Source organism: Manis javanica, chromosome 8 (assembly GCF_040802235.1).
Source record: "Manis javanica isolate MJ-LG chromosome 8, MJ_LKY, whole genome shotgun sequence".
NCBI lineage: Eukaryota > Metazoa > Chordata > Mammalia > Pholidota > Manidae > Manis > Manis javanica.
Window position 1 is genome coordinate 104,059,568 of NC_133163.1, and position 16,130 is coordinate 104,075,697.

The 16,130-nt window shown below is 35.9% G+C and overlaps 1 protein-coding gene across 1 annotated transcript in view; it reads left to right on the forward strand.

Moving 5' to 3' along the window:
• Positions 1-16,130, forward strand: part of UNC13C (unc-13 homolog C) — a 539,874-nt gene that overhangs the window by 399,777 nt on the left and 123,967 nt on the right. Inside the window, exon 19 of the mRNA XM_073211882.1 lies at positions 8,175-8,301. Coding sequence (XP_073067983.1) covers positions 8,175-8,301 — 127 coding nt within the window. The remainder of the gene's footprint in view (positions 1-8,174; positions 8,302-16,130) is intronic.

Here is a 16,130-nt window from a genome sequence, read left to right on the forward strand (position 1 = left end):
CTTAAAGCGGGTGGTATAGACAAGGTGGTATAGCGGAACAAAATTTTAGTAAGTCGTCATATCTATTTTTAGCTTTTCCAGATGGGAAGAGGTGAGAGGTATAGTTACGTAATGGAAAGACACAGAACCAAGAGTAGACCCCTTATTACTTGCTCCACAGTCATCACGATTGCCACCTAAGCCCAAGCTGCCCCCGCCCCCACTGTTTATTCTGCTGCAATAGCCTCCTGTACACCCTCCTGCTTCCACTTTTGGATCCCTATCACTTGTTTTCCAAGCTGCAAGTAAAATGATGTTCTACAAATGTAAGAGACCTAAATCTTCCAGTGTTACTCCATAACTCTTAGGGAAAACCCTTTTATCATAGGCTACAAGGTCCTATGTGACCTGACCATGGCTTCTTACTGACACTAGTGCCCATTGCTCTACTTTAGCCACACTGGCTCCTTGGCATTTTTGAACTTGTCAAGCACACTCTTTTGTTTGAGTGCCACTTCACTTGCTGTGTTTTCCTCCTGAAATTCTCTTCCAGTAGATGGCTGCGTGGTTGGTTCTGAGTTCATTTATTTCTGCTGTCATGTCACCTTATTAGAGATCTTCTGAGTGTCTTATTGAAAAATGCACTCTCAGTTCATCTATTTCCTTTCCCTACATATATTTTTTTCAAGAAAACTTGCCACTACTTCACCTTGTATTGAATGATTTTTATTGTCTGCCTCTCCTCACTATATCATGAATTCCAAGACGGCAGAACATTCTGTTTTATTCTTTGCTGTACTCTCAGTATATAGAATAGTACCTGTTTCATAGCAGATAATACATACCTGGTGCATAAATGAATGAAATCTACATTTCAGTCTGCAGTTATATCTCCCATGGATATACTCTATTACATCTGTTGCTAGTACTCTGAGTAAAAATACAATATAAATGAAATTTGTTTTTGTTTTTTTTCATACCCTTGCTCTATGACTTGTCGATTAATGCCAGTAGTTTCTTTGGATGTTTATATTTGACCATTTTATTCCAGCCTATCAGCCATCTCTGTTTTTGAACACTCTTTCCCATCTCATCCTATGTCTTTCCTCATAACTATCTATCTGTAGTTTCCCATCACCAGATTACGTGTTCAGCCTTCATGCTGCTTCCTGACTGTCTAAGGTCTATGACAAAGATAAGTCACCAGCATTCTTCCAAGTCATACCATGAAATAGCATGCTCTTCCTTTTAGGTGCTATGGAAGAGTAGCTCCACATTCTGGCTTGGCTGCAACATGCTGCACAGATATAGGAGTTGGTATCAAAAATGGATATTATATAGGAAATGCTGGTAATGTTCTGTTTAACTTTGGCAAAGAAAAGTTTCAAATAAAAAGATGATCAGATTGTACAACTCATTTGTGAATTGATATTTTATACAGAAATAGAAGTTCAAATTTTAGGTGATACTGAAAGGGATTTGGGAGGTTTTGATTGACTGGGAAGAATCAGTTTTACTCTAAACTCATGGGTCTGGGTTTGTGGGTTGTAGATCTACACCAGAGTTCTAAACAGATCTATCAGAGAGTGTGTCAATGAAGTATGTCTGACCCCAATCAGTCCGCGTGTAATGAACCCAGCGTACTTGGATTCATCCTGGGATCCTATTAAGAGATTGGTTGTGATTATGAGCAGGACTCCTAGCTACTCTTCTCAAGGCTGAAAGGCTACTCTACTGACACCAGTTTAAGAGGTCATGAAGTAAAGCAATATTTTATTAATTTTGCTTGGCTTTTTTCCCCCAATTGTTTGCTAAGGCTTAGTTATCAGAAGTGTGTCATGAAAGAAACCTCAATATTTTCTTTCTTACACTACAAAAATTTATATTATTTGTTCCTTCATAGTCATTGTTTCTTAAGAAAATTGATTACAATAATTTACTGTTGTGGCTAATCTTTTCTCTTGTTTGCTGATTTTCTTCCCAAAAAGCTTCATATTGGTCCAAACTACTTTTGTTAACATGTTGTGTAAGGTCATTTATTTTTTCATTTTTATCTTATTACTCTACAGTTGATACCTTAATACCAAAGCTTACTTTGACAGCCAGAATTTTAGGTGAGTCTCACCCTAAAGATGTGCTAGTATTTCAAGAATTTTATAGAGCCACTTTAAAACATGAAATTATAACTATTACTCTTTTCTTTTTACTTCTAATTACACGGCTTACCATACTCAGTGTATTAAAGTCCATTAAAGATAACCCATCTATATAGTTATCTTTAATAGATGTTTATATGTATATTCACCTATACAAGTCTGATACATATTTATTTTTAGAACCAGAGATTTGAATGATAAGGTTTTAGGTTTGCAAGCACACACATCACAAAATATCATGCGCATTGGTCCCCTAATTTGACTTTTTACTTGCTATTCCTTTTAGACCTTCTATGTCACCACCTCATAGAGATAGAGCAGTCTGTCAAACACTGAAAGGGATGGTTAAAATAGTCCTACAAAACTGTATACTATGCTACCTATTTTTTGTACAATTTTCTTTTGGCACAAGAATGGGTTGAATGTATACCACTCCATTCTGTAAACCAATGCATAATTGTACAATTTTGCATTATACATAAAACTCCATGCATAAACACTAACTTTCAGAAGATAATACACCTTTTCAAGGAAATGCTCATAAACACCAACTAAAGGAAAATGAGCATATTCTTCTAAATTGTCAAGGCTTTTCCTTGTACAATGTTAAAGAAACATTCTTTTTCTGGTACTAAAATATTCATATTTCTCATTGAAATTCCAAGACTAAATTTCATACAAAATTATTATACTGCAGTTTGGAAAACTAATTAAATGTTCCATTTTATAAATGTAATGAGCTAGTTAAATCTTTGTTGCCAAAATTAAAAATGTAGGAGGATTGGTGGCTAAATAAATTCTAAGAGTCATTCACATCATATGAGATGAATGCAATTTTGTCAACATGGTCTACCACTAAGCAGAAGATAATTTGGGTAGAATGGAAGATAATTTGAAGCATATTCTTGAATTTGATATTATCTCTTACATTGATATTTGGTAGGTGATAGTTAGGATGTGGTTGTAATTTATTTGAAATATTTCCTTTTAATATATAATTATACATTATGGGAGGAATATATGAATATGAGAAAAATGGGCATATGAATTCTGTAGCCATTAACTGGTAGTAATAACTATTCAGATATAGCTGAACACCTACAAGTATGAAACAAGGCTGACAGGAAGATAAAAAGTGATATTAATCAATCTAAAAAGCCTATATATTTTAGAGGATTATTCCTCTCTCAGAGCCTTTATACTGTTTTCTTAACATGAACTTAAACTTGATTAACTTATTTCCTATGTGATGGTGGATTAATTCACAGTGGGATCTACTGGAAATACTTATAACTACTATAGTTCCACAAAGCAAAGAGACAGCCTTAATATGTGTGTGTGTGTGTGTGTATGTGTGTGTGTGTGTGTGTGTGTGTGAGAAACAGGAAATTAGCATACTTTGAAGGTTAATTAGTAAGTGGGTCTCATCTTTGAAACCTTTTCTGATGCAACAGAATATAGCTCCAGGTAGCCTAACTACATAACAAACAATTTAACAGAGTACAGTTTATTTATTTCTTACTTGCACAAGTCAAAGTAGGTATTTCTAATTGAGTAACTCTCCTCTGACAAGCATCTCAAGGACCCAGGCTTCTATCCCCTGGTGGCTCTGTCATCCTCTGGAGCCTTGAAATCCTCCACTGGATCATCTGTATCTGACCAGCAAATAAGGGAAAAGAGGGAGGATTTCACAAGACAGTTTTAGGGCAAGAATGGAAATGCCATATATTACTGTGTTCCCAAATTCAATCATAGACCACATCTACTACAAGGAAGTTAGGGAAATGTGGTCTGGTTGTACGCTTGGTAGGAAAAGGACATAGTTCAGTAACCAGTTAGTTAAACCCACCACACAAATACTAAAGTTCATGAAAATGACAAATCTGCTGAAAAAAGTTTATATTGAATATTTGCTACTTAAGGACAAACATCATAGATGGGCCTTACTATAAAGGATACACTTTCTGTTTTTGTTTGCATTTTCCTCACGACCAAACTAGATTGCCAACAAACTCAAAAAACTGACAACCTCTTAATATATCAGCCAAAGTATATAATGCATGTAAAGATGTCAATTGCTCTTTTGTTGGATTGGCAGAATGTGAAAACAGATGGTACTGGTCTCCTGTTTCTGTCCACAGAGAGCAGTAAGTATTAGTTGATCATGCATGAGACATATGCAACATAAAGGGATGGAAACTAAATCCTGTGAGTGTGAATGTCGTTCTGTAAGGAGGAAACTATTAGCAATTCTCCTATATTCTTTTTTCAGCAAGCAGAGTGGTAAAACCCTGATAGTTTGTGTTATCATATCAGGTATATTAGGAACCCAAATGGATGATCTCTAGACTAGAGCAAAACCATATTTCATCTCTTAAAAAGATTGTTGTATCCTTCCTATCTCTTTTCCCATGTTGATCCACATGGAGAGACCTGGGAAGTGGTGAAGAAGGGAACGTGGTCTGACTAATTTGTAACTATAGAAAATTAGAGGTAAAGAAGTTTTTTCTGTCCTGGAGCTATGGGTACAGCAGCAGTAAGGGGAACGCAGGAATGTAAGGAGCTTGCAGAGTCCAGGAGAACAAGGTTGGAGGAATCTAAGTTTTGAGCCAAGTGCCCAAATAGGGAGGAAGGGAAGACTTCTGAGTGAAATCTAAAGGGGTTAAGCAAATAAACTAAAGGCTGGGACACTGCCCACAGCTAGCTTTTAGCACCTTTACAAAGTCTAGAGATGACTTCATTGTAAGGGCCAGAGTTGGGTGAAACTTTTCTTTTTATGACACAATATAAATTTAAGGTTCACCCAAGCTCATTACTAAACCATGTAAAAACATGAGAAAGGAGAAGGAAAATGCCCAAGGTTTTAATTAGACACATAAAACTTCACAGAAGAAGTGCATACATGTGGAGTAAATAAAATTTCCAGAATCTCCTGCCTGGCCCTAGTCCATTTACACATAAATAGATATTTCCCGCTGTAGCCTCCAGCAGCCTCCAGGACAAGGGGTGGAGAGAGGACAGCCATTCTCTCCTCCTCTCCGTTCCTGATGCATAATTGGTCTGGCATCTGCCGGTCACCAAGGACTCGCCACTGGAGTTCCTCCTGGAAGGGGCGGGCGGAAAGTAGAGAACATGCTGAGGGGGCAGATTGTGAGCCGTGCTGGAAGAGAAAGACTGGCCGGGCCTAGCTAGAAAATTTGAGCAAGCTCTGAGTAATAAAAAGCTTGTCCCCCAACATACTCTTTCCCTTGACTTATTTGGGTTTCACCAGATTCATATGGGGCTGGGAACACCCTTCCCCTGGCACTACAATATGTTAAATAATATTCCTTATAAATAAGAAGTTTTGTGTAGTAAGTGACCTCTGACCCAAGTTCCTCCTTGTGCATTGAACTACTAACAGCAGATCATTTCTCTACTTAAAAAAGCACAAAGTTGTGCTAAGTTTATCTCTCAGGGATCACATCCTTCTATACATATCAAATCATGGCACACTTGCCATATTGTATTAAGTGCACTGTTACATGTCACCCTTCCTCCCTGAGCATGCACGCAAGGCCTTCATCATTACACTCCCAGTGTCTCCCATATGACGTGGCACAAGATACACACCCAATAAATCTTGGTATGAAATGGAACTGGGTCACCATTCCCTGGGGGATTCTGTTACCGCACCAACACTCTTGGAAGAGGCAGTATATGGAGTCCAGCTCACCACTAACACTGCAAAAGCAACAGCACATATGGCAGCCCACACACCATTCGCATAAGATTCAGACTTACTAAATCAAGCTAATAAAATAGAAAATAAAATGTATTCAGCCTTCCCCATAAGCAAATAAATGTATTTGCATAATTTCAATATGCATATTTGGGTGTTTTGTTTTGGGTAGCAAATAAAGATATGAACGGAATTAATACATTTTTCTTTCCAAAAATGTATGCTTTCACCTTGATTTTAGCAAAATTACTAACTATGCAGCTAAAATATTTCAAATATTTTGTGTTCTATTTACAGCAGTACTAAATGGTACAGTCTTTCTCTGGTTACATGATGTCTGTTCTCTTTAATTCTTTCCTATTTAAAAAAATTTTAAGCACACCTTATCTTTGAACTTTTTCTGTTTCTTTTCAGCCTTGTTTTCTTTTCTGAGGTCCACTTACATTTTTTCTCTCCAATCAGTTTACACACATTCTTACTATAAAGGATTAAAAAAATGAAATGTTATTGTATTCAAAATGGACATGATTGAATATATATTTTATAAAAAGTCATTTCAAGTAAACTATAAATATAAAAATTAAAATTTTTAATTATTTCTTTGCTTTCAAATATAGTTCATATATAGTTTTCAGAAAGTTATTTCCTTCTGAAATATTTTAAAATATTTAATTTAGGACATTTTAAAGACAAAATACAAACAATTAGTTTATATAAATTTTTATGTAAATCATTTGAATAAAGCTAAAATTTAATGAATTAAGTCATATATATATATATATATATATATATATATTTCAAAAATTAAACTATTGACAACTCTAGCATTCAATAGCCATCTGGTTGCCAAAAAATCAGTATCGGGCTTCATGTATATGACATCAAGAAGTACATATACAAACTTTGAGAATAATATGAATGTTTTGTATGCTCCATTGATTCATGAGTGCCTTTGAATTCACAGATCAGAACCGAAGAAAATGGGTGTTTGTTAATACTTGAAAATAATGTCAAAGAATGTCATTATGCAATAATCTATTGCAGATATGTTTGCCAGACAAAGTACCTGGTGCATTCATTAGCTTGCTCTCTTACCTAAAAGCTTTTATGGATGAAATTCCTTCCATATCCAAAGCAGTTATCTATTCCTGTGTATATAAGTTTCCTCTGTCCCTTCCTCCCTCTCTTTGTCTCTCTGTTCTACAGATTGTCTTGAATTAGTCATTGTTTAGATAACTTGAAAATGTTCATTTTGGAGTTGTGTCCCCTCCTGAGTTTTTCACTGAGATTTAAGTCCCTCTATTATCAGTCTTTGGAATGCAGGGATGTCCTCAATTTGTTTGTAACAGTATAATTGCTTCAGTTAGTCTTTTCAGCCTGGAATACAAAGTATAAAATGTGTCTACTGTAATTCAAATCCCTTAGCATGAAGGAGATTCATAGAGCTCAACCAGAACTTCTCTGAGGCACTTCGACCTGAATAGAGTTAGGGATGTTTTGGATCTTGGTTGTATCTGTACATGTAGCCAGAGTCGGCCAAAATATTAATACTGGGGGCAAGAGTTGGGGGTGAAGCAGAGATAAACATGTTCAGTAATGTTATTAGTCTCTGTTCTCTAGTACTGTATGCCCAGATGGAAATAACAGCTTTAAGCTATGCTTTTGAGCAAGCAAGGAAAAAAAGAAAGTCACATGTTAGGAAACCCTGCTAAAGAAATGTCAGAAAAGCCACAGGGTACAAAATAATTTCAGCTCAACTTAAAAGGTGACGAAGGAATCATTTGGCTTAAAAGTTAGGTGTATTTCCTCTCTTTTTTAACTATCTTAACTCTTTAAGTGTTAAATATCCAGGCCAGAAATGTGATTTACTCATGCATGTTTCCAGTATTAATCAGTTATTAATTATTAATCCAGTATTAATCTCTTAGTTTGAATCATGTTTTATCCACACAGAGTCTTCATTTTTTTCTGGCACCTGTGTCATGTTAAAAATAGTCAAAATATGAAAGCTTGCAGATAAATAGAAAAATGTTGGAATGTTATCACTCTTTAAGCATGTCAGATCACTCACCTGTATCAGAAAGGCCCTTAGAATATTCAAGTTCTTGTTCATTACTGCTTGACCTATTCTACGTAGAACCTATGGTGATATTTGTATTATGTAAAATTCCAGGTCTGTCATTAGTAATTCACTTTGTCTTTACCTCAAATACACTGTTGTCTTCCTTTTTGAAATACTACTAATAAAAGTAGATTGGAACATAACAGCATTGTTGGCAAACAGAACTTTATTAAATGTTTGGTTTTATCTGTTATAGAACATGAGAAGCAGCGGTTATGCAAGAGCACTGATTATATGAATTTGCATTTCAAAGTGAAATGGTTTTATAATGAATATGTGCGGGAACTTCCTGCCTTCAAGGATGCAGTTCCTGAATACTCCTTGTAAGTAGTGATTTTCACTCCTAAGTATGTCCTCGATTCATACTCCTGTAAAATTACACCTAAATTATACAGCTTAAAATCTCTTCACATAGTCTTCATTTGAATGCAGACAGCTCCATTGTAAAATTAACATTAAATGATTTTCATGTCTTTGGGAGCCATCTTTAATTGAACCATGTTGCATTTTTCAGTATGCTTTATATGGCTATTCAGCTCAGAAAGAAATACACGATAGGATATGACTCACATCATGGTATTATTTCCTGTTAAAGTGCTTGAACTCATATTTTTTTGGGAAAACAGGGTGCTTGAACATTGATCTATCAGACTTTCCCTTCAATTCAAACTGAAAAATGTCTTAGAAATTCATATTTCTAAAATAGAAGCCATTATTAAATAGGTAACATTTCTGTAAATATGTCTATAAAATACATTTGTAATCGTATAATAAAATTTGCAATACTTTGCATATGATATTTGTCAGAATTCTATTTTATTCTATTTGTGAAGGATCTTCTATATGTTAGGTACTATGCCAAGTGCTATAGGACAATAGTAAATAAGATAAAAATCTAACTCTGGAAGGAGCTTATTTCTCAAGGAGATATTGGTAAATACACAAATCATGATAAAGCAAGGCCAAAATAAAATAAGTACCACTTCAAAGAGCACAAGCAAAGTGCAGTGGTGTCTCACAGAAGGGAAACATTGTCCCTATTTGGGGGAAACTACATAATATTTATGGACGGGGTTGCATTTGATGTAGACTTTGAAAGTTTGGCCAAGTTATGGCAAGAAAAGGAAGAAAAACTTTCCTTTAAGAAGAAAAGTAACCAGCATAAATTATGGAGATAGATATGGGCCCATGGGAAATAGTGCCATTCCAGTGAATAGGGCCATTTATAAAATGAGTAGAATATAATATAGGAAAAGTATTTTCAAACTAGGTCCTTATAAAGAAATGCTGTAAAGCTTGTACCACATTCATTAGGCATTGTGGGGGTTGGAAGAGGCAGAGAATGAGGGATAGGGAAGACATTTAGTAAGTAATGAGTAATGTAATGATGAGATTAGAACAACCCTTTAATATAACTTCTCTCATAGAAATTTATAAAATAGAATAGGATCTGGGACAAGTTAAAAGGCTATACAAATAGTAGAGTGATTGAAGTAAGACTATAACAAATGAAGATGTGTGGAAGAGAAGTTTTGAATGTAGAATTCACAGAATTTGTCAATTAAATACAAAGGATGAAAGGAGAAAGAGTTAAAAATGAGCATGTGTGTCTAACAGTTGGTAGTATCAATGACTTGGAATAAGAAAGTGAAAAAAGATGCTATTTGCCAGAGACTTCTGCTTCTGGCTCTGTCTAGACTACCCTAACATCAGACTAATATGCCCACTGAATATAAAATATAAAGGCTGAGCAAAATTAAACAGCATTAGTTAATCAAGGCAACCAGGAATTGAGAAGCCACATTTCTTAAGAAAAGAGAAATATATTAATGTGAACCCAGTATTTGCTGCTGTTTCTCTGCCATCTGCACTACCCCCATGCATTTGCCAATTTGCAAGCTGGTAATGATGGCCAGAGAACAGTAGCCCAGAGATGGGCTGGAGAAACAAATATTAGTGTTCAGGGATATGGAGGCTGCTTGGTATTGTGGAACCAAGATCCTAGAGAAAGGAGAACTACAGAGAAACAGGTGCAACACCCTGCATACAGTTTCTCCTTGAGGTATTTTTTTATTTCTAATCTGCCCATGTTGGAGACTGAAGCAGAAATATATATGGCAGGCACTAAGAGATTAAAAACTAAGTAGAGACTTCTGTAGTCTTGCAATGCTGGGGAAACAAAAATTAGAGGTCAAGTCTTCCTAAGTAAGAAGAAGCACAATAAATACCCCAGGCTTTCAGGTGAGAACCCCCAAAGGACTCTGCCATAGTAATAAGGGAAAACTGAAAATAGTCTAGCCTAAAATCCAGCCTTGTCTAGGATCATGGTGATCTCCCTGCAGTCTGTCTACAAGGAGAGATTTAGATCCTCTTTAAAGGAAATGATCAACCAAAGGTTCCACAGTTTTCCATAGACAGTACAATAGTCAACAAAAAATTAAAGAGTGCCAAGCAACAGGACCGAATGACTAGAATCCGAGAGAAAAACAGATAGTTGACTTTTCAGATATGGACTTCGATGTATACTTCAAAATGTAGAATCTGAACTGAAAAATGGAATCTATAAGAAGAACACAATAATGAAATTAGGACTATAGACTTCTGGCAAAAAAGATGGCAGAGCAGGAATGCAAAGCAGAAACCTCCCACATACACACCTAGGAAGCAACTACAGCAAAAACAACTAACCCTGAAAATGACCTAAAGACTGCAGAACAGCCCATCTACACCTGGTGAAGAAGAGAAGACCACACAGAGAAGGGTAAAGTGACAGAGTTGTGACCAACCAGGACCCAGACCCTTCCCCCATTCTAGCCTACAGGGGAGGGAGAGAGGAATGGAGTGGGGTAGGGATAAGTGCACAGGAACTCTGCACACCTGCAATAGAGATCTGTCCTGGGGACACAAGTTCATATTGCACTGGACTTTGATGATTAATAGGACTGGACACCAGAGAGAGTTGGCACACTCCAGGAGGTTGAGACACCTGCCACTTGTGGAGGACAGGCATGCTCCAGCAGTCCCACTGAGATCCAGCACAGAGGCCTCAGTTTGAAAGATCTGCTAGCAGAGGAAATGGTGCCAGAATGATGGGGGTTGGAAGGAGCTCTCTCCACAGGAAAAAGGGCAAGTGGACAATGTTTCCCCAGCCCTCACTCAGCCCAACTGGTTGGGAGCTCATGGGAGCCACAGTGCTCCATTCCCTCACTGGCTGCTAAGCCCAAAGACACTTCTCTGTGCACCTGCCCATCTTCCAAGTCTGCTCCACCCAGCAGCAGTTAGACTTTGCTGACTGCCAGGCAGAGGGAGGTTTTTCAAGCTTTCCTGGGCCTCGTTAGCCCATCTAGGGAGATGCCTGCAGGAGCAAGCTCCAAATACTCCTTCTTCCTCACTGGCAGCCCTGCCTTATGCCATGCTCTGTTGCACAACCACCCCACAGACCCTGTCTGCCCATGACTACTGCCATCACTGCAGGGCATGCAGGGAAGCCCAGCCCACAATGATCCTAGCAGAAGTGTTGTGGCATGGCTCTCTAAGGGCCTCTGTTGACAGAGATCAGCCACTGCCATCATACAGGCAGAAAGGTAGCCTGCTGCACAGTCCAACAACAGCAGTTGTGGTTCCAGGCACAGGTGAAAAAAGAGTTATGAGCTTCTGGGCACCACAGGATGCCTTCTTTATAAAGCCATTTACTCTCTAGATCAGGAGGCATAGCAGATATCTCTAATAAAAAGAAAGAAACACAGACAAAGTAAGGAGGCAGAGGAATGTTTTAAACAAAACAACAGATAAGGCACCAGAAAGAGAGCTAAGTGAAATGGAGATCACCAATCTTGAAAAAGATTTCAAAATAACATAAATAATGCTCACTGATCTGCAGAAACCTATTGACAGGACCTCAACAAATAGATAGAATATTTGAATAGAGCCACTCAGACCTGAAGAATGTAGTAACTGAAATGAAAAATACAATGGAAGGAATGAATAATAAATTTCTGTAAGTAAAGGAGACAACGAGATGGAAATTAGAGAACAGGAAAACAATGAGGCTGAAGAACAGAGAGAAAAAGAATTTCTAGAAACAAAAGGATGCTAAGAGAGCCATGTGACAACTCCAAATGAAAATATTTGTATAAAAGGGGTACCAGAAAGGGAAGAGAGAGACACACAAGTATAAAGTCTCTTAGTAGAAATAATTGCTGAAAACTTTCCCAATCTGGAGAAGGAAATAGACACTCAGGTCGTGGTAGCACAGAGAGCCCCTAACAAAAGGAACCTGAGGAAGACAACACCAAGACATATATATAGTAATTAAAATGGCAAAGATTAAGGGTAAAGAGAGGATATAAAAAGCATCTAGAGAGCGGCAAAAAATTACTTATGAGAGCAAGCCCATAAGGTAATCAGCAGGTTTCTCAGCAGAAACTTAACAGGCCAGAAGGGAGTGGTATGAAATATTTAATGTACTGAAGCAGGACCTTCAACCAAGAATCCTCTACCCAGCAAGGTTATCATTCAAAATTGAAGGAGAGATTAAAAGTTTCCCACTTAAACAAATGTTAAAAAATTTCACCAATATTAATCTGGCTTTATCGAATATGTTAGAAGGACTTCTGTAGATGGGAAAGTTCTTAAGCCTAAACATTTCTCATCAGTGAAAATAAACTCATAATAAATAAAGATCAATTATTAACTAAGCAAGTATGGAGTTTGAAAAATAGGGGAAAAACAAAAGTAGTAAAATCAACTATACACAAAATCAATGAGGAATATACAAATAAAATGCAGATGATGATATATACTACATAAAATGAGGAAGAATAAGATAAAAGAAGTGCTTTTAGACTATGTTTGAAATAGAGAAACCAAATATAAACTGTTATAGTTTAGGAAACTATCTATGATCCTTATGGTAACCACAAATCTAAAGGCTGTAATAGATACACACAAACTTTAAAAGAATAAATCCAATCACAAAACTAAAGAAAACCATCAAATAACAAGAAAAGAGTATAAGAGAGGAACTACAAAAACAACCAGAAAACAATTAATAAAATGGCAATAAATACATACCTATCAATAACTACCCTAAATGTAAATGCACTGAATGCTCCAATCAAAAGACACAGGGTGGCAGAATAGATAAAGAAACAAGACCCAGCTACATGCTGCCTACAAGAGACTTATTTCAGACCTAAGTCATACATTACATGAAAGTGAAGTGATGGATAAAGGGATGAAAATAATAAGGAGAAAAAAAAAGAGTAGCAGTATTTGTATCAGACAAAATGGATTTCAAAACAAAGAAAGTAACAAGACAAAGAAGGACATTACACCATGATAAAGAGATCAGTCCAATAACAGAATATAACCATTATAAATATCAATGCATCCAACATAAGAACACCTAAATATATAAAATAAATACTAACAGAACTAAAGGGATAGACTGAAATTCAGTCATATTAGGGGACTTAACACACCATTTATATTAATGGACAGATCATCCAGACAAAAAGTAAATAAGAAACAGAGGCACTGTACAACACACTGGATCAGATGGGCTTAACATATATTACAGAACATTCTACCCCAAATCAGCAGAATATACATTTTCCTCAAGTGCACATGGAATGTTCTCCAAAATAAATAACATACTAGGACACTAAAAGAGCTTCAATAAATTCAAAAAGATTGAAATTGTATCAAGCATCTTTTCAGATGACAAGGCTATGAACATAGAAATAAATTATGTGAAGAAAACAAAATAACCCACAAACATGATGGCTAAAGAACATGCTTCTAAATAATCAATGGAACAATGAAAATATCAATGAAGAAATTAAGCAATACATGGAGACAAATGAAAACAAAAATACAACAGTTCAAAATATGTGGGACACTGCAAAAGTGATTCTAAGAGGGAAATACATAGCAACAAAGGCCTACCTCTAGAAACAAGAACAGTCCCAAATAAGCAGTCTAAAATCACAACTAAAGAAACTGGGAAGAGAAGAACAAATGAAACCCAAAGTTAGTAAAAGGAGGGACTTAGTAAAGATCAGAGCAGAAAAAAATAAAACAGTAGAAAAATTCAATGAAACCAAGAGCTGTTTCTTTGAGAAGATAGAAAAAATCAATAAACCTCTAGCCACTATCAGGGGAAAAAAGAGAAGACACATACAAAATCAGAAATTAAAAAGAAGTTACAACTGATACCAAAGAAATACAAAGAGTTAGAATATTCTGTGAAAGATGGTATGCCAATTAATTGGACAACACAGAAGAAATGGACAAATTCCTAGAAAAGTACAACCTTCGAAGACTGATCAAGGAAGAAACAGAAAATCTGAAGAGATCAATTAGCAGTAACAAAATTGAATTTGTAATTAAAAAAAACTCCCAACAAACAAAACTCCAGTACCAAATGGTTACAAAAATGAAATCCACCAAAAAGAGGAGCTAACCCATTCTTCTTAAAGTATTCCCAGAAGTAGGAAAGGAGTGAATACTTACAAACTCATTCTATGAGACCGCCATTACTCCAATACCAAAACCGGACAAAGACACTACCAAAAAAAAGTTCTAGACTAATATCCCTGATGAACACAGATGCAAAACCTCTCAACAAAATATGAGCAAACCAAATTTAAAAATGCATCAAAAGGATTATCCATCATGACCAAATGGGATTTATTTCAGGGATGCAAGGATGGTACAATATTTGTAAGTCAATCAGTGTGATACGCCACATTAACAAAAAGAAGGATAAAAACCACATGATCATCTCAATAGATGCTGAAAAAGCATTTGACAAATTTCGACATGCATTCATGATAAAAAAAACTCAAAAAATTAGGCACAGAAGCTTATCTCAACATAATAAAAGCCACATATGACAACCCCACAGCTAAAATCATATTTAATTGCAAAAAGCTGAAAGCTTTTCCTCTAATGTTAGTAACAAGACAAGGATGTTCACTTTCACCACTTTTACTCAACATAGTGTAGAAATCCTGGCTATGGCAATCATATAAGAAAAATAGATAAAAGGCATCCAGTAAGGAAGAAGTAAACCTGTCACTATCTGCACATGACATGATACTCTAGGTAGAAAACCCAAAAGACTCTAAAAACCATTAAAACTAATAACTGGATTCAGCAATGACGCAGGATACAAAATTAATACAGATAAATATGTTGTGTTCCTCTATACTAACCAGAAACCAATAGAAGTAATCAGGCAAACAATTCTATTTATAATTGCATCAAAAGATTAAAATACCTAAGAATAAACCTAACCTAGGAGATGAAAGACCTGTACTCTGAAAACTATGACACTCATGAAAAACATTAATGAAGACACAAATAAAGGGCAATCTATCCCATGCTATTGTCAAAATAGCCGTCCTGCCCAAAGCAATTTACAGATTCAGTGCAGTCCCTATCAAAATATCAGTGACATTTTTCAATGAACTAGAGAAAATAATCCAAAAATTCATGTGGAACCATCAAAGACCCCAAACAGCCTAAGGAATTCTGAGAAAAAAGAAAAAACACACACTCTCTGACTTCAAGCTATATTACAAAGCTATAGTAATCAAAACAGTATGGTACTGGCACAAGAACAGACCCATAGATCAATGGAACAGAATAGAAAGTCCAGATATAAAACCACACATATATGGTCAACTAATATATGATAATTGAGCCATGAACATACAATGGGGAAACAACAGTCTTTCAATAATTCATTTTGGGAAAACTGGAAGCAAGAGAATGAAATTGGATTACTGTCAAACTCCATATACGAAAGTATACACAAAATGAATTAAAGACCTAAATGTAAGACATGAAACCATAAAACTCTTAGAAGAAAACATAGGCAAAAATCTCATGAATATAAACATGAGCATTTTTCAAGACACATCTCCTCAGGAAAGGGAAACATATTAAAAAATGAATAAGTGGGACTACCTCAAACTAAAAAGCTTCTGTACAACCAAGAATACCATAAACAGAACAAAAAGGCAGCCTACAGTATGGAAGAATATATTTATAAACAATTTATCTGATAAGAGGTTAACATCCAAAATGTATAAAGAACTGTTATGCCTCAATACCAAAAATAAAATAAAATAACCAGATTAAG